The 26,100-nt window shown below is 32.8% G+C and overlaps 3 protein-coding genes across 9 annotated transcripts; all 3 read left to right on the top strand.

The window, feature by feature from the left end:
- The first annotated feature begins 2,308 nt into the window (after nucleotides 1-2,308).
- Nucleotides 2,309-13,941, top strand: LOC107030655 (iron-sulfur assembly protein IscA-like 1, mitochondrial). The gene is made up of 3 exons (XM_015231928.2): nucleotides 2,309-2,588; nucleotides 12,807-12,924; nucleotides 13,640-13,941. The coding sequence occupies exons 1-3, from the start codon at nucleotides 2,399-2,401 to the stop codon at nucleotides 13,731-13,733; spliced, it is 402 nt and encodes a 133-aa protein (XP_015087414.1). The 5' UTR covers nucleotides 2,309-2,398; the 3' UTR covers nucleotides 13,734-13,941.
- A 687-nt stretch (nucleotides 13,942-14,628) lies between these two features.
- On the top strand, nucleotides 14,629-18,833 carry LOC107030651 (F-box/LRR-repeat protein At1g67190-like). Of its 6 annotated transcripts, XR_003574423.1 has the most exons (4): nucleotides 14,629-15,023; nucleotides 15,324-15,427; nucleotides 15,666-17,070; nucleotides 17,577-18,833. XR_003574423.1 is itself a non-coding variant. In XM_015231922.2 (2 exons), exon 2 carries the CDS (start codon nucleotides 15,758-15,760, stop codon nucleotides 17,015-17,017), a length of 1,260 nt encoding a protein of 419 aa, XP_015087408.1. In that variant the 5' UTR covers nucleotides 14,630-15,023; nucleotides 15,324-15,757; the 3' UTR covers nucleotides 17,018-17,210. The 6 variants fall into 6 exon arrangements, 1 of the variants encoding a protein (XP_015087408.1); XR_003574419.1 differs by having other exon boundaries at nucleotides 15,324-17,070; XR_003574420.1 differs by having other exon boundaries at nucleotides 15,324-17,070; nucleotides 17,654-18,833.
- A 2,268-nt stretch (nucleotides 18,834-21,101) lies between these two features.
- On the top strand, nucleotides 21,102-23,483 carry LOC107030653. 2 transcript variants are annotated; one of them, XM_015231927.2, is made up of 2 exons: nucleotides 21,371-21,504; nucleotides 21,848-23,483. In XM_015231927.2, the coding sequence occupies exon 2, from the start codon at nucleotides 21,956-21,958 to the stop codon at nucleotides 22,985-22,987; it is 1,032 nt and encodes a 343-aa protein (XP_015087413.1). In that variant the 5' UTR covers nucleotides 21,371-21,504; nucleotides 21,848-21,955; the 3' UTR covers nucleotides 22,988-23,483. The 2 variants fall into 2 exon arrangements, with proteins under 2 accessions (XP_027767543.1, XP_015087413.1); XM_027911742.1 differs by having other exon boundaries at nucleotides 21,102-23,483.
- Nucleotides 23,484-26,100: the final 2,617 nt, after the last annotated feature.

A 26,100-nucleotide genomic window follows, 5' to 3' on the forward strand; every position in this document is an offset into this window, starting at 1 on the left:
ATATTTAATAATAAATATTTAAAAATGAAATATCAAATATTATATCAAAAGTGTATATACATGTATACAATTCACATGTATCATTATAATAATACTAACAAATGCATATAATATAGGTATAAAATTATTATTATATAAGTAATAAGTATATATAAGTTAAAGTCAAACAGATTACGAGCATCAATAATATAAAATAACAAAATCAAACTTAAAAATATCAATACCAATTTAATTTAATAGAATAACAATTGAATATCTTTTTAAAATCAAAATATCGTCGGATGAACCCCTTCCCTAAATTTCTAAATGGCAAACTCCCATTAATGGCATATTCCAATTTTACTTATTATTCTTACCTTTTATTTATTTCCTTTTCTTTTACTATCTTTCCATAATCAAAAACAAAATCTCACAATGAATCAAATTAGAGGTTAATTGTTTTTTTTTCTTCTGAATATAGTCGAAATAATTCCAAAAAAAGATGTATAAAAAATGTTGAAAATTACTAATAGCAATTAATGCTATTACATAAAACTATAGACATGCTAAAAATATTTACATCTTTCCCCCTATAAATCTACTTTTTACTTTTTGCCATCACTTTCTTTTCATTTTTATCAGTTATCGTTCTCTCTTCACAAACTAAATCAATTTCATATTTATATAGCTTAGTTACTAAAGCATGTGGTAGCGATTATAGAGGTTGGGATGCCAAGTTATGTTTGAAAATTTTAAAGTCATATCCCAAAATTACATCTTTAACTGATCAGTTAAGTCTTGTGCTGAATAATAATAGATGTTCACTGAAAATGTTATTTAAAAATTAAAAATATAATTTGTTAAAAATAATTAAAAAGCAAAGAAAATTAAGATCAATCATTTGATTTATGAATAGTCTATCTAGTAGTAGTAGATTGAGGTAAAAAGGGCCAAGTCTATTTGGTTTCAATCTAGCGAATGGAAGTTTGGTATTCAGTTCGAGATTATTAATTTCAGGTTCAGTAATTGATAGTTAAGTAGTTATTAAATATTTTTTTAAATTTTAAATTTATAATTTGGTAATTTATAAGTTAGTTTAATTTAATATGATATTCGATAATATCGTTTGAAGTTGTAGCCAATTATATTACAAAATTAATAGTACTATTTTATCCAATCATTTCTATTTTTCTAATGTGGAGGAGCGTTATAATAGAAGATCAATAAATAAGAAGACATTAATTTGATACAACTAAAAGACATGTATTTGGATTGTTTATGTTTATTCTTTAACTTTTCTCTTTGGACTTGTATTAATGAGTAATTGGCATGTTAATATATAACCTTCATTAAGTAAATAATACGATATTCAGAAAATACCGAATGGTACTAATGTCTCGTGTCAATTCAAATCGAATGCCATAATTCTAAAACTTTACTCCCAAATACCATACAAAATACTCAATTACCAAATAACAAAAAAATTTGATTTGATTCGATTCAATAATTCAGTTTTCATTATTTCATGGCTAGTCCTATAGCCACGTGTCCTAATTTGATTCATTTGTCAATCATAATACGAACTTCACCCCTTGTTCATAAAGTATATTAAAATTGTTTTGATATAATCATATCTTATTTGTAATATGCTTTGAGTTAGGTATAACTTATTCAGATTCACTTGTTATGACCTTTATAACATCAATTCCTTGCATCTATCCTATTAGTAAGGTAAAATGCTCGGTCTGAGTTGACGGACATTCTAGTGTTCAACAATTTATTCTATACCAAAGTAATCTTATGATTATTGTGGACTACAATAAACTTTATTCAGAGGACTGCCATTACATATAAAAAAAATAAAAATACTAAGATAAAAATTTTAGTTAAATCTATACGGTTTTTGATGGTTATATATATAAAGAAATATAAATTACTAACACTTTTTTTTAATGAATGAACATAAGTAAATTGATCTACATAACTATGACTTTTAAAGTTTAAACAAGATTCACTTATCAATTTAAATGTTCAAGTATTAAATTTTTCCTCATCTTGTCATATGATATAAGTATAAATTTCATATTTTTATATATGAAAAAAGTACATTAATAATATAATTTATATTTTCTTAAATCTCATAAAATTTTCATTATTTTGCTCACGACTCAAACACACAATCTTATAATTGAAGGTCGAAATAAGATATTTATTGCTTACCATCCAAACAACTTTTTTTTAGGTTTCGTTTATGTTTAATATTTATTTTTTTTATATTAACATCGTTTATAATTCTTAGTTTTTTTTTTGCATAAACACCCCTAGAAATTTCAGGTAATTATATTTACAGCCCCCATTTTTTTCAAAAGAGGAATAACAGGATCCATTTGCGTTAGTGAAGAACCTCCAAAACGGATCGATGGTGTCTCCGGTGCTAGCAAAGGCGGCGGAGAGAATCGGAAATTCAGTCCGGCGGCAAGCAATAACTATTACAGACGCCGCCGCTGCTCGAATTAGCAATCTCCTTCAGCAACGGCAGCGTCCTTTCCTTAAGCTCGGTGTTAAAGCTCGTGGATGCAACGGCTTATCCTACACACTCAATTACGCCGGTAAATATCATATTCTATAATACTATTATCATTTTTCGTGTTTGTATAGATTAATTTTCCTATTCAATAGAACTAATCGAATTCGATCAATTCTGTAGTCACAGTTTTTCTTTTATGAGATTAGTATGATGGAAATATGTACCTTAAAAAGTTAGGTCAAAGTCCATACAATTTGATTCTCGAGAATTGAAACACGACAAGTTAACTTCCGTATTGCACTTCTTTTTGGACCAAAATTTGTTAGATATGGTGGACCTTTGGTGTAGGTTACCCGAGGCGAATTGAGAATTTTTTTTCGTTGATAAGGTAATTTGTATATAAAGTCAGCATCAAATTGATTGCTTGTTATATTTAAAAGTTACAATCCAGCGTAGTTTCTATATCCATCATATACAGCAGCATTGAGCTTAAGAAATCGAGGTGAATTGAGCATTTAGAGTCAATAGGCTTAGAATACATAACTACTTTGGCAAATGTATTACCTGGTTTGATTCGGAAGCAGTGGATTAAGCAAATATATGTTCAACTTATGTGGTAGTCTTTTGGAGCCAAATTGTCAAATTTGGTTGATGTTGCCCTACTGCTAGGCGGATATACCATCAAAGCGTGTCAAAAGACAAGCAATGCTCCCTCATCCCAATTTAAGTGTCTTACTTTTCTTTTTGGTATGTCTCGAAAAGAGTGCTTTTTTTTCTTCTTCTATATTTAGTAAGTTATTCCAATTTTAGCATTCTACACGGCAAGCTTAAGATCTTAAGATTTAAAAAACTACACACTTATTTAGTTTAAAACCACAAGATTCAAAAGTCTCCCTTTGTTTCCTAGACTTCGTGACCAGTCAAACTAAAGACTCTTAAGTTGGGATGGAGGGAGTCATACATTTGGCCCTTTTTTAAATAATGTGGTGTTTGGGTACTTGCTACCTCCCACTAACACATGTTAACTTGATCTTGCCTACTTAATTAACTTATAGGCTACACATTTGAATGCTGTAATTTGTTCATTTATTTATAATCAAAAGAAAAATGATGTAATCTCTGCAGTCAGAGGCGAATCCAGTATTTGAAGACGACGGGTACACCACCAAAGACTAATGCACGTTAGTTAAAGTATGTCACCCAATACTGATTAACTTTATTAAACATAAAAAGCTAATGTACTAATGTATAAATATGAATTAAATGAGTCTTCTACATAAAGTTTGCTTTGGAGAGTAAAGGTTTTGAATAGTAATTTGCGCCATCAAGTCGCAGTTTAAAACTAGTCATCCCCCTTCTTTTATTCAATACTTTTTAACTTCTCAGATAAAAACAAATAAAGAAACAAAATAAACTATAAATGGGATTTGAACCCAGTCCCTCACCTAGGAGAGCCATTTAAACCACTGCACCCAATCAACTTTAGTATTTTAAGATGCCTAATATAATATATTTCATATCTCAAGGTGTATATATATATATATATAATTTTTTTCCCAAAGTTCACGGGATGGTGAAGTAACAAAAAGTAGTGTTTAGACTAGACTGAATATGATTAAGGATGTAACTCTGGCAGACAGTTTCACATGACTATATAACACCTTTCAGCGTCACAAGAAACTTGTGTAACATTGCTCATCAATCTATTGCAACTCCCGCTTCAAAGACGTCACGCATGGCATCAAAAAGCCTTGGCTTAATGCCTTCGTAACGGAATGGGTATCCCTTTGGATGCTCCTGAAAAAAAAATTGGCACATAAAATTGGTGCGTTGAAGTGGACTGAAACACTGAAAAGCCTTTCTATCCTTATTGTTAAACAAGGAAAATTGTTAATAGCAGATGTGAATTTAGTTTCCCTTGAGTTTTGAAAAAATTGTTTGTGATCAGTAGTTCCTTTACGGTAATTTCTAAGTACGATATATACTCCTTGAGAAGCATTTCATTGTTGATGAATGTTGACGTTGATATGGTTATCTTAGTTAGGTTGATCCTGCCAAGTGCCAACAGTGTACTTGGGTATGCCTTTAGGAGCTAAATCAAAGTCTAAGGAAATCTGAAACAATGTGGTTGAAAAATGTGAGAAGAAGCTGGCAAGGTGGAAAAGACAGTACTTATCACTAGGGGGTACACAATCATTAGTAGGCTAGACAGAATCAGGAAGAAGTTTGTGGCAAGGAGATAAGGATAGGATACGCTACCACTTGGTCACATGAGAATTTTTGATAATTGACAAGAAGTTTGGGGATAAAGAATTTGAATACTCAAAGTGAGGCACTCAGAAGGAAATGGCTATGGAAGTATTCCAATGACAAAGATACACTGTAGGGGAGAGTCATAGAAGCTAAGTATGAGGAGGAAGACAAATGAACGGTGAAGGAAATTTTAATTCCTTATGGAGTATGGAGATCCATCAGAGATCTCTTGAATGAGCTGAAGTGCTTCTTCAAGATCAAGGTGAACCATGGGGCTAAAACTAGGTTCTGGACAGAAGAATGGCACGGAGAAGGCAACTTAGAAAGGCTTTTACCAGATATCTACTCATTTGTACTATACCAACAGAGTACCATAGTGGAATTATGAACAATTGAGGGATGGAAATTCAATTTTAGAAGGCAATTCAATGATTGAGAAATACCAGGAATGTCAGATTTTATCAGTTGAGCCATTCAGTGGATTGGTAGCAGATGAAGATGAACTATGGTGGAAAGGAAATGAGAAAGGCACATACAAAGTGAGCAAAGCGTATAGGAAAATGAACCACAAGCAGCAGCCGAGCAGTTGGCCATGGAAGAACATTTGGAAAACCAAAATACCATATAAAGTGAGAATGCTTTGTGTGGCTCTAGCAAAGGAGGCATTGCTTACCCAAGAGAACCCAATGAAAAAAGGGATAATTTTAAGCCCCAGGTGCTTCTTGTGCGGGGAGCAGGCAGAGACTATAAATCATCTATTTCTATATTGTACAATTACAAGACAACTATGGAGAATGTTTTTGAACCTTAGAGGAATAGGCCGAATAGCACGGAGCATGCCTGGGAAAATTACAGAGGCCATAACAAGCTAGGAAAAAGCTGGGTTTTTGGCCAATAATAGAGGCAGGTGGAGGATAGTCCCACCAAGCATTTGGTGGACAATATGGAAGGAGAGAAATTCTAGGTGTTTTGAGAGCATAGAGAACAATATGCAACATATTAAGTTCAATTGCATCTTGCTACTGTGTTTTTGGTGTAATCAGTTGCTTTTAAATGATCACTGTCTATTATTGATGTTGTAGACACATTATAGACATAGGATCATAGATGTAGGTAGTATTTTGTAAATATGGAGTTACTACAACTCTTCTAAGATTCAGATTCTAACATATATAGACAAAGTTACCAGTTTTAAAAAAAAAGAAAAAATAATGAAGCAGAAAGCACACATACCAAGGAATATGATATCCACACCCCTGGACGGGCATACGCCATTGAGTTAGTCCTTCTATCCCATTGGACTCCTCGTCTGGCCAACAAAGTTGAAAATAACCAGTATTTTCTCATGAAAACTCTTAGTTTTGCCTGCAGATGATCAACTGAAAGGTGTGGATTCATCCTCTGCATCTGGTTAGTTACGATGCTCCAGCTTTCCTCTTGGAATGTACTTCCAAATTCATAATCTTTGCTGATCACCTTGGCCAACAGTTTGAGAAATTCATACTGTTGTTCTTCTGTCATAATTACATGACCGTTTGGGCCTGGTAGGTCCATCTGCAGTAAAGTAAGGGAAAGTGTACTCATTATGTAGCATTTTCACATCATTATAAAAATAATAGATTGAAACTTTTGTGTGCGTCTCTGTCTGGTTATTTGATAATATGGTTAATCTTTCTAAAATAAATGCTAAGAAGCATCTTGATGCTAACAATTCAATTAGAAAATTTGAGCATCTTGATCTGCTTAATTAGTATTGGCAGAGCAGAGTTAGGCTAATAATATGCTCCTTCCTACGGCTTTGTTCTTTTTGAGCTTAAATGCATTTGAATTTCGAGGCATAAGCTTCATTCGGTATACTAGTGTTGGCCTGTTGGGTATCAACTAATGAGCTATATGATGAAGAAACAGAAAAAAGAGAGATGTTTTAGTTTTGAGTATTTCAGTCATAAACATGGCCAAAGAGCTGGCCGTATACAAGGGGTATACCCAAAAATAAAGAATCTACAATACGTGATTCTTTACAAAATTCACCCATTCTTTTATACACCATGGAGCTTTATGGTTTCACCAAAAGAAAATAAGTGAACGGAGGCTACTCCTCAACTCTTAAAACTCTATACTACCTCTTCAAAAGCTCTTTTATTTCTCCCCCTCCAAACAACCCACACAAGAGGAACCATATTCCATGTCCTACAACTTAACCAACTAAACATCAATTCTTTCACAGTTTTTGGCATTGCCCAAGAAGATTTCAAACCATCGTAATATGTCCCACCATGACCTCATGGTAAAAAAGCACGGTAGGAGAAGATGATCCACTTCTTCAAGCCCTCCTTGTACATGTAATACCGATTGACACACACAACCTTCCGTTTTCTAAGATTTCCCGCTGTCAATATCACCCTCTAGCTGCCAGCAAAGAGAAGAATCACACCTTCCTTGGCACATACGATACCCATATTGCATCACATGGAAACACGTCCTCCATAATGAGATGTTTCTCATAGAAACATTTAAGAGAGAAAACTCCATTATTACCCAACTCCACCATAGAGCATTCAGGGTTATCCACCGGAGTGACTTGCCTATGTAGAGGGGCCGGAAATCTTGGGAACTAAGTCACCTCTCAATCGTCGAAATTCCTTCCAAATCTTAGATCCCAAAAAATATCTCCACCATAGGCCCACCTAATTTCTTGGACCTTCAATTCTCCTTGACATGACATTCTAAACAAATTCTGAAGATTATCTTTCAGTGAGTTATCTCTACCCAACCTACGTCCCGGGAAATTCTCTCCTTCCATTCCAACCTTGAATGAGATACTTCTGCTAAAATCATCCCATCCCTTCATTATGTTCCTCCACAAACCGCACCCAAAAGGCATAATGACATCTCTAGTTCTCCTAAATCTGCTTCCCACTAGACAAATAGGTCTGTAGTCCTTCATGCACCATGCTCCTCCCTCTTAGGGGTAATGACAACTAATGAAGCATTCAAACTCTTTCAAATACACCACTTTCCTGGAAGTCAACAACTGTATCCATTAAATCAGATCTGACCATTTTCCTGCAGTGCTCAAAAAAATCCGTAGAGGCATCAGGTGCCAGAGCTTTGTTACTAGCTCAACCCTCTACCGCCCTCTTCAACTCTTCCTCCTGAATTTCCCTCTCTAGCCATTCACTCTCCTCCCTGCCAATATGACGAACCCTAAACCCCCCAACTTAGGCCCCCAATCTGCTACCTCTAACAAACGCTTGTAAAAATCTACAATTGCCCCTTCTACTTCCTCCTCCTCCACATGCATCCCCCATTTACCTTTTCCGACTATATAAAAGTCCTTCTCCTATTAGTAGTTACTACCCTATGGAAATGTTTTCTATTGGAGTCCCCCTCTACAACCATTATCACCCTCAAGTTCTGTGTCAAACCAATCTCTTGGGCCAAAGCCAACTCATCTAGCTCCCTTTTCAACCCCTCTAAAATTGTTCTTTCCTCAATTATTACAAGACTAATGACTTAATTCATGTGTAACTTCGTTCAAGGCTTCAAGCTTCAAATTTGCGATGATCATCAAATGGAGAATATTGCCATCTGGTTTTTTGTTTTAGAGGAGGATAAAAAAGTTGGCAAATGGGCTATTCTAGTGGTATGATGTAAGCAACTTTGAAGAACTTGAACGATATTTTATCAGGTAACACCTCTGCCAATTCCTTCTCAACGAAAAGCACTAAAGCAATTAAAAACAAACGCTGAAGAAATGGAAACAAAAGGGATTTAGAAATGGGAATCTGTGCAACATTTCTGAAGTAAATTTTACTTCATCGTGGAGTACACTGAAACTATTCTTCGGATTTTTAGAAGTGAAACACTTAAACATGGAGGATTTAGAAATGGGAATTTGTCTATTACTATAGCTTAAGATTTACATGGCTTGCGTAGCCCTTTTGTTTGTAAAAGGGTTTGATCTAAAAATTAAAAGGCAAAAATTAGGGTTTTTGGTGTTTTTGCAAACCTGGCTCCTCTTCTCCTCCTGCAATCACGACTCTCTAGCCTTTGAGAGAACGATACCTTCACTGCTACTCAGACCTCTGCATCGCGACTTGGGACTCTCTCAGGTACATTCATCTTTTTTTTTTCCTTCTTCTTCTTCTTCTTCTTTTTTTTTTCTTCTTCTTCTCTGTACTTTTTTTTCAAGCAGTGGCCTTGGGAAATGTTCTTTTTTAATTTATTAGCTATGGCAGGCCCTTGTCGCCTTTCGCTGTCCAAACCCCCCCCCCCCCCCCAAAAAAAAAAAAAGAAAAATAGAAAAAAAAGCAGTGCATGGAGTTAAATTTTAAAAATTATAGGAGGAAAAAATGGAACAAGGACATCATAAAAGAAAAGTAAGTGCAAAGAATATGAGTATCACATACAATTTTTTATGAGTTTCACATTGATTAATGGTTGGATAATGTTGAAGCATTTAGTTATTGCTCATTTGAAGAGAGGTTAGAATGCTGCCTTCCTTGGATAACTCTGGCACTTAAGGAAGTAAATTATATTGGATAATGTCGTATCTTAAACAAATTTTATCACAGAAAGCAAATCAAATAACTCGAAGCAAAAGATCCTGCTACGCTGGAATTCATCTTGGTCAACCTGTAAAGGGTTTACACAAAACTGGGGGACATGTAAAAGTATATGCAGCAACAGTAGAGAAACGATTTGCTTGGATTGGATTCCTTCAAACTGAAATAGAAAGACGCTGCAATATTAAAACCCTATGGCACACATACTAAATAAGTGTAAGATAGATTGAGCTAGAAATTTAATCAAGATCATGTATTCAGTTTTTAAGGAATAAAGAAGGAGATCATTATTTCTAAAACATGTCGAGATGCACGAGATATCAATCATTAAGAACTAAAGTTACATTTGGAGAAATAAGGTAATAAAGTGAATTACAAAATGGGAGATATCCTATTTCTCGTCTAACAAAAATCGTGAAATCATCATACTGATAATCAGGGGAAATAAATCATCCTTAGCAAAAGTACATCAATATTAATTACATCCTAAAAACCCTAGTTTCATATGGATTGCGATAATGTTGATAAGAGAAAACTCAGATGATGCTCACCTTGTTCAGTCGAGAGGTCCTTTCTAGTTGTTTGATAGATGACTGGAGTGTAGTTGTAGCTTGCAAACTCATTGGTGCAATGTTTTCATTTGAAGTCACCAACCTCGTTTTTATCACCTCACAACCATTATATTCTGTGAGTTTGGTTACATCTTAAAGTAGCATAATAATAAATGCACAATGAGATGACAAAATCCATGAAAGATTACTCTACGAGTAGAGGTGGATCCAAGATTTAAAGTTTATGGTTCTCATTGATCTTAAATTTTTTAAAAAAACTTTATTTTAAGTGCCTATGGGGAATCGAACCCTCGTTGAGGCGGAAAATAAAGATTAAGTTCCATTTCTGCCTCTAGACCATGAGCTTACTTTGTTACTAGAAACAAATAGTTTTTATATATTTAATGGATTTCTCATAATAAAAATAGTGTCTATACAAAAGTTACCGGGTTCGGAAACCCGTACCCGATACCCTAGCAAGAACAATAGTGATATAATTGAACAATAAATAATATTACAATTGATACTAATAGTGATATTGATAAGTAAAAGAAGGATCAAATAAGGTGCTCTAAGCTCTACCATGCTCTTCCACAGAAAAAGAGAGAAATCACTGTACTATTTACTTAACCATCTACCCTGATTCTCGACCTTTATATTTTTTTTAATCTAGGGTCATGTCCTCGGTGTGATGAAAATGTGTTGTCTTATTTCTTATTACTGTACTAATTGACGAGACATGCAACAACTTGAACGATAGCCTAGAGTTCGAAAATAGAATATAGAGTCGAAAGGTTTCAAATTGAGTCGGACTAAAACAAAGTACATAGAGAGCAAGTACAGTGATTAGACGTGACACAACACATCTTTATCTCACCGAGGACATGACCCTAGATAAAAAAAATATAAAGGTTGAGAATCAGGGTAGAGGACTAAGTAATAGTCGAGTGATTTCTCTCTTTTTCTGTGGAAGAGCATGGTTCTAGCTTAGAGCACCTTATTTGATCCTTCTTTTACTTATCAATATCACTATTAGTATCAATCGTAATATTATTTACTGTTCAATTATATCACTATTGTTCTTGCTAGGGTATCGGGTACGGGTTCCCGAACCCGGTAACTTTTGTATAGACCCTATATTTATATAGAGAAATCCATTAAATATATAAAAACTATTTGTTTAAGGTAACAAAGTAAGCTCATGGTCTAGAGGCAGAAATGGAACTTACTTAATCTTTATTTCCCGCCTCAGTGAGGGTTCGATTCCCCTTGGACACTTACAATAATTTTTTATTTTTTTTAAAAAAAAATTTAAGAACGATGTGAACCATAAACTTTAAATCTTGCATCCACTTCTACCCATAGAGTAATCTTTCTTGAATTTTTCATCTCATCGCACATTTATTATTATGCTACTTTAAGATGTAACCGAGCTCACTATATATAATGGTTGTGAGATGATAAAACTGAGGTTGGTGACTTTAAATGGACACATTGCACCAAGGAGTTTACGATCGGCAACCGCACTCTTGTAAAGGATGATTTGTTTTCTTTTTTAATCATCATCTTGTTTCCCCCGATTACTGTCCATTTGATGATTTCACAATTTTTGTTAGACGAGAAACATGATATCTCCCATTTTATAATTCACCTTTTACCTTAGTTCTTCAAATTTAATTTTAGTTCTTAATGATTGATATGTCGTACATCCCGACATGTTTTAGAAATAAAGATGTGCTTTAACTATTGAATACATGATTAAATTTGTTGCTCAATCTATCTTACACTCATTTGGTATGTGCGCCATTTGGTTTTAATATTCTGCCGTCTTTCTATTTCAGTTTGGAGGAATCCAATCCCAGCAAATTGTTTCTCTATGTTTGGTGCATATACTTTAACATGTCCTGCAGTTTTGAGTTTTTCCCCTTTACAAGTTGACCAAGGATAAATTCCGTAGCAAGATCTTTTGCTTCAAGTTATCCGATTTGCTTTTTGTGATATAGTTTGTTTAAGATACCACACTATCCAATGTAATTTAGTTCCTTAAGTGCCAGAGCTATCCAAGAAGGGCAACAATCTAAGCATCTCTTCAAATGAGCAATAGCTAAATGCTATGTTCAATGCAGGTTGGGTGCCCCGGTCATTCAAGTGGTGTTCTGTACAGTCAACAAGGCAGTACTATGTTTGTCTTGTTGCTCATTGACAAATTTAATATGGGTGTCAATTCTTTCAGTTTGTGGTCCTTTCAAGTGGACAAATCTTAAAAAAACAATATAATTGGCAAAGTGACATATTTATTATTATTATTTTTGAATTAGGAATATAGAATTAGAAAATTATAATTTTTTTGTTAAACTTGAATCGGAAACTTAACTGGGTGTTTCACTTAAGAATGGTATTAACATCCTATGCATTTAGGATTGTCTTTTTGTGTTTACAGTTAACCATTGCATTTAATTTGTCATCTTTTAATCCATTTGCACCACCCTTCACTAACATTCACACTTCAAATATAAAACAAAACACATTCACACTTCAAATATATGCAAAAACAGAACACATTCACACTTAAAATTGCTTATTGCCATGGACAATCTTAGCAGTTTTATACTCTTTTTGCGTTTGACATTGACAATATTATTGCAAATCGTCAGTTACTTAGTTCACTTGTCGCAAGACTCGAACTTCGGACTTTAAGTTGCAAGTTCATCAACTTTTTCCGACTGAACCAAGCCTGGGGGACAATTTTTATTTTTATTTTTGATGAACTTTCTCCTTTGAATCTATTCAATATCATTATGCTCACAAAATAATCCATCAGCAGGACTAATTGTCTATGGCTAAGGATGTTATACATCATCAAACTGATTATGCTATGGATTTCTGTTGTTGGTTTTATTTCTAATCACAACCCTTTGAACATTGTAGATGAGAAGGGTAAATTTGATGAGTTGATTGAAGAGAAGGGAGTAAAAATACTTATTGATCCTAAGGCATTGATGCACGTGATTGGTACCAAGATGGATTTTGTAGATGATAAATTGAGGTAAGGGATTTACTTGTCCGTTTCTATATTGTTGGTATTAAGCCTTTTAATTTTGTGTACAAGTGGATCATTTTGCTTTTGGATGAAAAGGACTGGAGACACCTAGTTTAAGTAATCTTACATATTTTGAACCCTAATGCCATGTAACATACTCCTTTAGCTGTTCTGATGTCATTGAAAGTCTGATTATTGTTTGTTTATGTGCAAATTATTCTGGGAGTTTTTCCATTATAAGGTTAGTTTTGAGAAATATGAAGTTATCGACTCCAGAAAACCTTAGTATCAAGACTTACTGTTGGATGAGGGAGACAAAAGTCTTGCATCTTCTTGTTTATCTTCTCGTTTTTTGGATTGTCAGTTCATGTTAGTTTTTTGGTAAGCATACTATCTATCTGTGTTTCTTTGAGCCGAGAGTCTTTCGGAAACAACCTTTCTACCTAACAAAATAGAAATAAGGTCTGCGTACACTCTACCCTCCCCAGACCCCACTTGTGTGACTATACTGGGTATGTTGTTGTTGTTGTTGTACTATCTATCTGTGTTAGTTTCTGCCGATGTCCCTTTCTGGGGCCAGGGGGGTCCAAAACAGAATCAAAATAATGCTGGGCCCTGAGACATATCCTTTAAAGATGTTTCGATTTGTCCAAACCTGTCCCTGTTTCGTATGGTGTCCTCCGCAAGCAACTCTTGACGCGTTCCTACATTTTATGTGCAGGTCTGAGTTCATTTTTATTAATCCCAACTCGAAAGGGCAATGCGGTTGTGGTGAGTCTTTCATGACAACAGCCAGTAAAGGTGCTGAAAAGTGAGATGATTTTAATGAGACATGATGTTTATAATGTACTTTCATTAGGTAGACGAACAATGAAATAAAGATTTATTCCTAGAATTAAAATGTTATATCTTATACATGTCTTTGTATTGTGTTTATTAGATGTAAAAAATTGCCAGTCATGGCATTTGTATAATCTACTGATACTGATATTACAGAAATGGAAAGAGTAAAATTAACTTGTATCAAAAGGTGTCACCTGCCGGTTAATGAAGCCGGTGAAAATTATAGGAGATTAGAGCGCAAAGTGCAGCAACAATTTCACTGTAATTACACGAGTGAGGTCTGGAAAGAGTAGATTCACGGATATAATATTGCACCAGTATTCAAGTTTCAGATAACAAATGCACGTCATGTGTATGAATATACATAATTATGGATTAATTATGTTTATTAATATATAAATATTCACTTTGTTAAATTATTTGATTATGATAAATTATATTAATTAAATATTCGATGCCAATAAATATTTATAAGGAGGAGAGTAGAAGTAAAAAAAATGATAACGAGTGTGCTGCAACAATTCACAGCCTGTCAATTTTTCATAGAGTATTCTTGTGGCTGATTCATTGAAGTTTTCTATAAAATAAAATAAAAGGCAACCAATGAAAAATCATCTTTAAAAAATACAAAAAGAGAATAAACTTCAATCATAATTCTCTATCCTTATCCTTTCAGGTGTATGTTTATTGGTATCTGACCCCTTCAACTTGATATTTTGGTTGCTAATTTTCGAATTGAGATAAATTTAAGATTTGAAGTTTCGATTCTAAGTCCGTATACAAAAATAATTAAATTTATATTTTAGAGAAAAGTTATTGATGTGAACCTATGTTACTATATACACTTGGTCAAAAAAATTCTAATAGCTGGTGGTTGGATTCTGAGATTTACGTCAACCAGTTCCATATTACTTTATATTTCTTTCGAATTCAAGATAATTGATTAAAATGAAAGAGTTTTTATCGCTCAAAAGCGACACTGCCTATGATTGGGCAGATGAAAGTTCCATTGTGACATTGATTCTCACGTGCGACCCACTTTTGACACACCAACACACAATTTACTGTGTTTTTTTGTTGTGTTTGTGTCTACCCCCCACCCCCCAAAACCACAATGCCGTCTTGACCCCTTTTTTTTTCCAGAGAAAATCGAATCAGATTCCTTCTGTTGTCCCTCTCTGTTCAGTGTTTTTTCTTGTTTTTTTGGTTTGATTGATTTTGATGTCTTGGTGGGACATGATCATAATCCTATGATTTATGTGGTAAGCTTTTTGTTAAATTATTATTGATTTTTTTGGTTTCCTCACATATATGTTATGAGTTCTTTTGAGATTCTTGATTTTGTCGTTTGAATTGTAGAAGTTGATGAGTTAAAGATGAGATTTTTATTGTTTTAAAGGTCAAAACTTTAACTTGGTATGCTCTATGCATATTTCTGATTCTTGATTTTGAGTTTCAGGATTGGAATATTTTTTTTGAGTTAAAGATGGGATTTTTGGTTTCTGAAATATTTCCCTAAAGGTCAGAACTTTAATTTTGATTGTGCTTCTGTGTCTTTTCAGGAACCAGATTCTTGATTTGGGGTTTGTGGATTGGAAGTTGATGAGTTAAAAGATGGGATTTTTGGCTTCTCAAATATTGTTCCAAAGGTCAAAACTTTAACTTGGTATGCTCTTATATTATTTCAGAAACCAGATTCTTGATTTGGGTTTTTGGCTGACTTATAGTGGGAATCAATAAGTTGTCTCTGGTAGATTTATCATTTGCTAGTTTAGTTAAAAGGGTGTCTGGATATTACATTTTTGGTTGATAATTTGGGGTTTGATTAGCTTATGAATGAATATTTTACACTACATGTTGGCCTTTTCCTTGATAAGAATCCCTTGGATAATATTGTGATGTAGTTTGGAGATGTAAGTGGATCAATTGTATTGCTTGGACTATAGCATTGTTTTCTAGCGGGCCGCTAGTTGTATTTGTTGTTGTATTTGAGGGTATGGAGTACCTTCCTGTTGAGGTGATTGGGAACATTTTGTCCCGTCTTGGAGCTGCGCGAGATGTTGTGATAGCATCTTCAACTTGTCAAAAGTGGCGAGAGGCTTGGAGGAATCATCTTCATACACTCATGTTTAACTCGAATGACTGGCCTGTTTATCATGAGCTCACAAGGAGCAGACTTGAGATAATCGTAACTCAGACAATTTTCCAGACTAATGGACTGCATTGCCTTTCGATCATCATGGATGATGTCGACGAGTTCTCTGCTGCTCCGGTAATAGCTTGGCTAATGTATACCAGAGAAACGTTACGCCAGTTACATTACAATGTCAGGACTACCCCAAACATTAATATACTCGAAAAATGTGGTCGCCAGAGGCTAGAAGTGTTGGCTCTTGCACACAATACAATCACTGGTGTTGAACCTAGTTACCAAAAGTTCCCTTGCTTAAGGTCTCTTTCACTAAGTTATGTTAGTATATCAGCTTTAGATCTGAGTCTTTTCCTCACAGCATGCCCGAAAGTTGAGGTCTTGAGTCTTGTTAGTATAGACATTGTTATGTCTGATCCACAGGCAACGATGGAGCTGACAAGTAACTCGTTGAAAGATATCTATGTTGAAGCCATTAGTTTGGATAAAATCATTCTGGAAGCGGATAGTCTTGAGAAGCTGCATTTGAAAGATTGTACACTTGAGGTCTTTGAGCTTGTTAGCAAGGGCTCATTGAGTCACCTTAAGATTGATGATGTTAGTGTTATCCATCTTGATATTGGCGAGAGTGCTGAAGATCTCGAGATTGTGGATGTCAGTAATTTCACAATCATGTGGTCCAAGTTCCATCACATGATAGCAAAATCTTCGAAGCTGAAAAGACTGAGGCTATGGGGAGTTGTGTTTGACGATGAGGATGAGGCTGTGGATATTGAGACGATTTCCGCTTGCTTTCCACAATTAAGTCATCTATCATTGAGCTATGAACTAAGAGAGACAGCACTTCATTATGGATCGCAAGATTCTTTTCAATTGGAAAATGTGACCGTCTTGGAGCTTGGATGGATGGTCATTGGCGACCTGTTCTCCCATTGGGTAGCAGGACTACTGGAAAGGTGCCCTAACCTGAGGAAGTTGGTAATCTTCGGAGTCGTCTCAGAAACCAAAACACACGAAGAATGCCATACGTTAGCCAACTTCACATCTTTTATTGTAAAGCTTATGAGGAAGTATTTGCATGTAGATGTTCAGTTCGAATATGAATAGATTTTCAACAACTGCTGATTCAAAATTTTTCTTCATCTCGAGAAGGGAAGGAGGTACATGATCTTTAGCGGTGATTGTCTTTTTTCATATATTGGTACAACATTGTTTTTTATGATAAATTTTGTCCTTGATCAAATTTTGGGCTCATCTTTTTCTTTCAATTCTAGTAAACATATCGTTTGCATTTCTTCTATCCTTGTTGTTGCTAGTTTGCGCATTGATATGGACGGCTTTATTATTGTTTTCAAATGTAAAAAAATGTAGCTATATAAGCACCAAGATGTATGGAGAGCTTTAGCTGCAAAGTCAATTAAAATGGTTCAATAATGAAAAAATAAGTGTTGAATGAAGAAAGAGAAGTAAGAAATGTACAATGTAAAGAAAAAGATTACCATAAAAACAATTTAACTGCAATGAATTTGAAAAATACAATGTAGAATCCTATTTGACCATCTTCCGTTTCAATTGTTTCTCTTACTTTCTTTTACCCCCAAAATCCTACTCGACGTATTTAGACCACCAAGTCGGTTTTCCATTGAAGGAACCTTTTGCAATGCAGTGTTAAGAGAAGGTGTTTTGCTTTTTTTGTTTCATTTTGTCTTTTCAACTTCTGGATGGTACCTGATGGGCGTATAGGACGACAAATAAGACTCCTGTGAGGATGTTGCTGTACCGATTTTTTTTTTAAGGAGGCATTTGTATTTGATTGTTATTTCAAGAAGGAGAAGCTCTGGCTAGTGAGGACGTAGTAAAAGAACATGAATCATCGGTTTGTTGTAAGTTCCCTTACCAAATTCTTTGTTGCTCGCATTATGTCTGCCTTTGATTAAAGTTCTTCTGTTATCAGCAATTTATGTGTCTCTTAGTTTTCTTCATTGTTTAATATTACCATGAGATGAGTTTAAATGACGTAGCATGGTTAGTGATGATTCATATATATATATATATATATATATATATATATATCTGACCTCAATTTGTTTGAGACTGAGTCGTTTGGTTATGTTATTAGTCTTCTTCACTGCTAATCCCAATGTGCTTCTCTATGACCCCCCCGTCTTCTGTCGAGTCTTATGGGTAGTTAAATGGTTCTGCATTCCTACTGAAACACATCACAAGTGGATATGGAGTATTCCGCAAGTTGGGTGGACTAAAGGCGGATCCAGAATTTTAAATTTATGGTTTTGGTTATAAACCTTTTTGCTTATTGAGTTCTTAATAGATCTGTTATACATTACACAAATACAATGATCGTATTATTTTGTTGTTGCTAATGTTCTCTTCTACATTCTCTTTCAACATGGCTTCTTCGCTATTATATTTGCTTTACTTGTTTGATTTTTGATATGCTTTACTTGAGCCCAAGGGTTTATCAGAAACACCTCTTTACCTTCACAAGGTAGGTGTAAGGCTACGTACACATCACCCTCCTGAACCCCGCTTGTGGGTTATTCTGTTATTCTTTAGTAGGTCACAAGTTTTATGCAGGACATGGATGCAATCAATGTTCATACTAAGTCACATGCGATAATTCAACTGCGTTTTGAGATGTGAAATTTGTGCATTTTGGATTTAGAATCTATCTAGGTGAAACTGTACTTACAACGACAACAACATATCCCGTGTAAGTCCACAAGTGGGATCTGGGGAAGGCGATGTGTGCACGACTTTATTCATCTCTACATTATGAAGGTAGAAAGACTGATTTCGAAAGACTGGGTGAAACCGTACTTGGTAACTAATGTTTGTGCTGTTTTGAGAAACTTAACATTGATTGATTTTTTCCCATCTATCTAAGTTTTGGTTTACAAAGTTACCCGAATAAGTGTTGCTCAGAAGTAACAAGTATCCGGTGGAATAGTCGATATTACTCGAGTAAGTTAGCTTTGACCCCTTCGTGTAAAAAAAAAGTGATTGTTGCACTGAAGTGTGTGGCCTAGTGGTTAATGAAGTAAGTTGAGAACCATAAGGTTCAGGGGCGGACTCACATGAGGTTACGTGGATATATTTATTTTGAACCCCCGGATGACAAAGAGAAACTGATAACCCAACGGCAGATCCTCTTAAAATTAAGCTCCGGGTTTGAACCCCTTTGTTAATGTTTTATTTTTTTCTCTTAGTTCTAGTTCTTTTTTTTAGTTTCAGTTCCGTTTTTCATCCTTTTTTTAGTTTTTTATTTGATAAAACATGCTCTAATTTTGGTTTTAAACCCAAAAAAATTTCAAGGGTCCGCCGCTAAAATTATATACTATTACTTTCTTGAAATTTTGTTTTGTTGGGTTATTTACACGTTTATATACTTTTATATTTCAAACCTCTGAACGAAAATTCTGGGTCCGTCATTGATAAGGTTGCATGTTCAAATTCTACCAGAGGCAAAGACACTAGGTAATTTCTTCTCATCCACCTAAATCTAAGTGACAAAGATACCCGATACCTGTACTGAGATACAACTAACTAATTGTCGAAGTGCGAGTAAATTAGCTCGGACGTCGCCCTATTAACAAAAGGTGGTTGTCTTCATTACTACAATAGATTTGAGAGCAAGATCATAATAATATGAATTTATTCGCATCCGATGTTTATATCAATACTAATATAAATATCTTTACTACAACATAAAGATGTTGGTTCTTGATTAACGATTACTCCTTTAACATGCCACATTTTTCTGTACAATGTGGTGTATAAACAATGTTAAATGTAATGAATAGAACTATCCGATATCTAATATTAATGAGAAATAGTAAATACTCGATAAAATAATTAATATGTATGCAAGTTGATTGCATTCTCCTTTTTATCATTGTTATTTGATAAATTTATTCCAAAAGACTTGAGATAAATATAAAGAATACTAATAAGCTGAAAAATACATCTGATAAACAGAATAATTATTTGATATTTAGTGTTATTTATTGGTGAGATAGAGACACAAAATAATAAATCATAAATCTACTTCATTGACAAAGAAAAAGAATCAATAAGAATCTTGTTTTTGACAGATTTGAAAATAAAATCTTTTATTTTATGAAAGGAAATAGTTTTAATATTAAGAATCATTTAGGAGTTTGAGCCCACACCTTTTGACTTTTTTTTTTCAAGTTGGTGCCTAGATTTTATGCTCCTATAAATATTTCATTGAATATTTTTTATTTTCACTAACATAAATATCGAATAATTTTACAAGTTAAAATTTAAAATAATTGCATCACTAAATATTGTTTATGTCTATGATAACACCCTATCAAATGATGAAAAGGTCTTTGATATTCCACATGATTTATGGTCAAAATATTGACAATTCATTTAACTTTTTTTTTTTTTGACAATTATTATAACTTGTTATTTTTTTTTGTTTTTTTGACAATTGGCAACCCAAAAAAGAAATCATTTTAAAATTTGACTTGTAATAAAAAATACAAAAGAGTAGCACTCAAGCATGTCTCATGATTTGTTTGGTAGTTGGGAATATAAATCATGGGGTGGCCCAAAAAAATTTATGATGTTACGTCAAGTTATATTTGACATATGATAATTAAATTACAAAAATGAAGATGAAAATAATATTTATTAATTAATTATGATTAAGATGATAAGAATATTTATAAAGGACACTTTTTGTTATTTATTGTGTTAGACGTTGCTAAAGAAAGTTTCAAAACTTTAAGAGCGGTTGTAGTGTTAATTTCATATCGATTTATTCTATTAATAAAATTTATTGAGAATCATAAAGTTTTGGATTGAAGTTTCATTAAAGGCTACTAATATACAATTTATTTTATTTGTTCAAATTTTGATTTTTACAGAGTTATTTAATACTTTATCCGTGTTGATGAAAAGTAGCACACATTCTGCAAAATTAGTCTAAATAAATAAAAAAAAGTAATTAATACCTCATATAATTAATCGAGGTACGAACATATCAACCAAAAAAAGTTAAGAGTTAATCCGCACACAATAAAGTAAAAACTCTTTAATCATGACCCTATATATATGTGTTAGCAAGTTTACGTCTAAAAGACTTCAAGTTTAATACATTCGTTGCAAAATAAGTGATATTTTAAAAATTTAAACAATAATTTAGCGATAATTATTTTCAAATATTGTTATATTAAAAAAATATTTCTTCTTAATAATGTTCAGATTTCAAGAAACATTTACTAATAATAAGTAAATACAACTTAATGAATGACACGTTATATTTATTAGAACACGAGGAGTAAATCAAATGAAATTTTAAGCTCGAACCAATAAAATTTAAATCTTGGATCTGCATCGTTTCGTAGAACATATATAAGAAGAATTTGAGCAATTCTGAAGTCACAATAAGACATTATATTATCCAACCAAGAAACAAACACTTTTTGCAAAATGGAGATATTTTTTACAAGTTTTGATCAACTTCCAGAAGATGTAATCATGGAGATATTATCAATTTTGCCTGTGAAATCTATATTGAAACTCAAATCTGTTTGCAAATACTGGTACACACTTATTCAATCTCCAAATTTTATTATAAAACATTTTTTCCACAAAAAAAATTATGAAATTCCCTTTGTTCATCTCTATTTTTTTGACACTAATCAATTATCTATTTCAATTGATGAATACCCTTTGCTTCAAGATTTTTATTTGCACAAATCCACTTCTTTAAAGCCATTAATTGGCCCTTTGAATGGACTTTTTTTTGTGCATAATCTTGATAAAAATGAAATGTCTATGTGGAATCCTGCTACTAAGGAAATCAAGAAAATATTAGTACCAAGTCCACCTTTTTGTACTTGTGATAGTGGTTTGTGTTGTTCTGATTCTACAAAAATGTTGCAGTGTTCGTGTCAGATCCTCCATAAATGCGTTGTTTCTGGAAGTTCTGACACATTTTTGAAGAGTTCGAGCAACACAGATTTGAGGTTATGTTATTTGAATTCTTCAAAAATGTTGTTGTACCCGTGTTGGATCCTCCAGAAATGCTCTGTTTCTTCTGGAGGTTCTGACATGCACCCGTCGGCGGCGTTATATTGTTCGGACTCTCCAGAAATGTTGTTGCAATCGTGTCAGATCCTCAAGAAATGTGCTTCTTCTTCTAGAGGGTCTGACACACACTCGTCGATATTTTTGAAGAGTAAAACCGAAAATGATTTTGACGTATGTTGCTCGGACTCTCCAGAAATGTTTCCGCACACTTGTCGGATCCTCCAAAAATGTGTTGCTTCTCGAGATTCCAGCATGCATCCGTCGATATTTTTGAAGAGTCTGAGGTCTTATGCTCATCATTTTGGATTTGGAATGGACCCTTTGAGTAAAGATTACAAAGTTGTGTGGATAAGAGATTATTTTTGGAAGGAAGAAACATTTACAAGAAGTGCATCAGCTGTTGTTTCAGTTTATACACTAAGTACTGATTCTTGGAGGCATTTTGAAGACAACACATTTTTGAGTAGTCATATAATCATGTCATATTTTGATTCATATCTTGATGGATTTTATTACTGGAAGAAAATCGACGAAAATCGACGTTGCGAAATTCTTGCATTTGATTTTAGAAATGAAGAATTTCAAGTGATACAAACTCCAGATGTGTTCAATTCAAATTTAGGAGCACTTGGTTTGTATGATGGTTATGTTTCTATGTTGTTTCATTATCTTGTTGAAAATAAGACATGTATTGAGATTTGGTTGATGGAAAAGTTTGGATTTTGGACTAAAAAATTGGTTATTGAATCCAATTTGATTGTTAAAAGACCAATTGGATATGGTGTAAATGGGGAAATTTTTGTTGAAACTAAAAGTTCAAATCTTGAAATGATTGATCCAAGAACACAAGAGATTGTTCAGTGTGTTGGACCTATATTGGGAAATGGTTACTCTTTGCAAGTTCTTGTTTACAAGAAAAGCTTAGTTTCCATCAAGACATTGACTACTCGTAACTCAATCAAAAATCTCGAGTTCGAACAGCTGAGAATATGAGTTAGTCAGAACGGTAAACTGAGTAGCCGACACTGCATGGAGAGCCAAGAAAAAAAGCGCCATGATTGATCCAATAACACAAGTAATTGTAGATATGGACCATGGGAAAATGGTTACTCTTTGCAAGTACTCTTTTTTACAAGAAGAGCTTAGTTTTCCGTCAAGAAATTGGTTGGTAGTTACAACTTAATCAGAAGTCTCGAGTTTGAGTCATGAAAATGAAAAAAATCTCGCAAGTAGCGAGTGCTTCCTTCTTTAGTAGATGTTCAATAATGTAAAGTGAAATAAGTCAGAACAATAAAACGAGTACCAGATATCAAGTGATCTCAAAGAGAACTTCCAATGATTGGTCAAAGAACACATGAAATTGTTGAGTGTCTTGGACCATGAGAAAATGACTACTCATTGCAATTAGTTTTTGTAGTTTAGTTTAGTTTACATCAAGAAATTGAGTTGTTGTAACTTGAAAACATGTTATACACTTTTTCTTTAATTAGCTATCCTAATAATTTATTTATTTACAAGCAAGAAGGCTAAATTTCCATATAATCAAAAATCTTTTAAGTCAGTAAACACGATTTTATAGTAGGCTCACTTTGATTCATTATTATTTAAATATTCTTTTTTTTTTGTTTATAATAAAGTTTGAATATAAAATTTGCATCCAGCTTATATAGATCATGTTATGCTCTTACCACTAAATCAAATTTGAATCATTGATCGATAGTATGAAATCACTTAGTAAATTGAAATATGTTTTCTCATTGCATTAACCAAAGTGGGAAAATAATGAGACAAAAAAACTTGAATACCTAAAAAACACAGACACATGTTGCAAAACCCTATTTTTTAAGTCTTCTAATTTTTCAATTTTATTTTTTTCTTTTTGTAATGTGGAGTATTTCATAATTTTTAAGTACATACAAGACAAAAGATTGATGTGATCTAATTTTAATTTTGGATCTCAATGGGTTCGAATTTCAAAAGTTAAACGACTTTTTATTTTATAAAATATTTTGAATTATCGTGATTTACAATATTTAAATTATATATTAAAAAGTAAAAAAAAATAGTTTGAAATATATTTGAATTTTGATCGAAATTGTGTAATAATTTCAAACTTTGAAAAAGACTCTTTACTCCTACGCTATTTAATAGTGTATTTTAAAGATATATTTGTGTCCACGTGGACATCATAAAATAGCATATGTATACCTTTGAAGTACAGTATTAAATAGTGCATTGGATAATAGATTCAAAGTTTTTAATTGTTACAACAACCATAAAAATTGAAATATATTTCGAACACAATTAAAAATTATGCGTCAATTCAAATGAAGGTGTTACTGTTTCTTTGATTCTTTGAACATAATTTTTTGAACTTTTTAAAATATTTTTAAAATCATTAATAATACAGTCTTGTAGTAATTTTAAAATATTTATATAATTTATATCCGAACTTATTATCAGTATTTAGATTCTTTCACATCAATTTTGACAAACAATAACTTTTATTTAAAATTTCATGATTATTGAACTTTTATAAAAAAAAAATAGATTATATCAAAACTTATTTTTTATGTCAAGGAATTCAATCCTCATATTTATCATGTATTTTTTTTTTGTGATTCCTTTTATTTATACCAATATAGTTTTATTGTATTCGAAATTTAAACAGTATCATGTAAATTATAATAACGAAACCATTTATAAAATGTATAATTAAAAACTCATATACAATACAACATGTGCATATTTTAATTATAGATTCAATCATCACTTTCTACGATGTGCTTCCCAATCTCAATTAATTTTTTTATAAAAATAAGTTAGTCTACATTGTGCTTTCAACTAATTAAATATTGCAATACCTGTTAAAAATTCAATATATATATATATATATATATATATATATATAAAAGTAATAACCATCAAATTCAGTGTATGATATATCAATATTGACTAGTAACTATAAATGTTTTTACCCTAATGGTAAAATGTGTTACTTCTCCATTATCGAAACTCTAACGAGTGCTTCTATTACGGATTTTATTGGGTCAAGCCTACACTCACCGCAGAAAATGGGACAAAAAAAGTAAAAAGTTGAACCGGTTGGGGCCACGACTCGAATCGAATCGTGGCCCAAATTAGTATTAGTGGGTGAGAAGTTGGGTTATGTTTTGGGCCCTCCCCTTCTTGCAAATAGCCCAAGATTCAACAAAGGGGAGTGGACTGGGCCAACCCCCAAAGCCCACAAGCCTTTGAACTAATTAGTTGGGCCTAAAGACAACAGCCCATTGGACTCCATTTAAGAGCATATAGCTTTATTTTAGGTTTGGGAAAATTTTCAAAGCAACAATATTTTAGTATTTAATAGGATCTCTTGTTAATACTTACAATATTTATTTAAAATGATAATATTTTGATTTGCTATAATAATCCATTTAAATAAGGGTCCATCTCCACTATTCAAGGAAAATTTGATTTTACGATCCGTTAGAAATGCTATTTTAGTTATAGTCTTTTTGTCAAACAAATTACACATATAACCTTTTCTCACGACGCCATTTAAGGGGCAATTAAATAATATATATATATATATATATATATTATACGATCATTTTCTTCTATTTAAATTGTGCTGATCAATGATCTTAAGTGGTCATTTTCTAAATATGATTTCCAAATATGGATAAAGTTCCACTCTATATATATATCAACACAAAATTTTCACATTTTTTGATTAGTTGAACACCATAGTGTTGAATTTTGGTACATAATAGGATCATAGAAGAAATTTACTAGATGATTAAAAAAAAAAAGTGTAGCCTTCAACATTATTAAAAATAGATTGATAATGATAATGAAAGGACAAGTGGCCAAACTTGATATAAATATTTTATAAAATTTTGTTGAAGTCTATATTTGAATAGTAGCTCTTATAATAATCCTTTATTTTGTTTATTTACTTTAAGCTCTTTGCCTTCATTGCCACATCCAATCTTCAAAAAAATCTTTTTTCAATTGATAATAAAAGTAATTTATTTAATATTTCTTGAGATAATTAATTTTTATTAGATTTAATTTGACAAGTAACTAAAAATATTAAATAG

The sequence above is a fragment of the Solanum pennellii genome, chromosome 9 (assembly GCF_001406875.1).
Source record: "Solanum pennellii chromosome 9, SPENNV200".
In the NCBI taxonomy this organism is placed as follows: Eukaryota; Viridiplantae; Streptophyta; class Magnoliopsida; order Solanales; family Solanaceae; genus Solanum; species Solanum pennellii.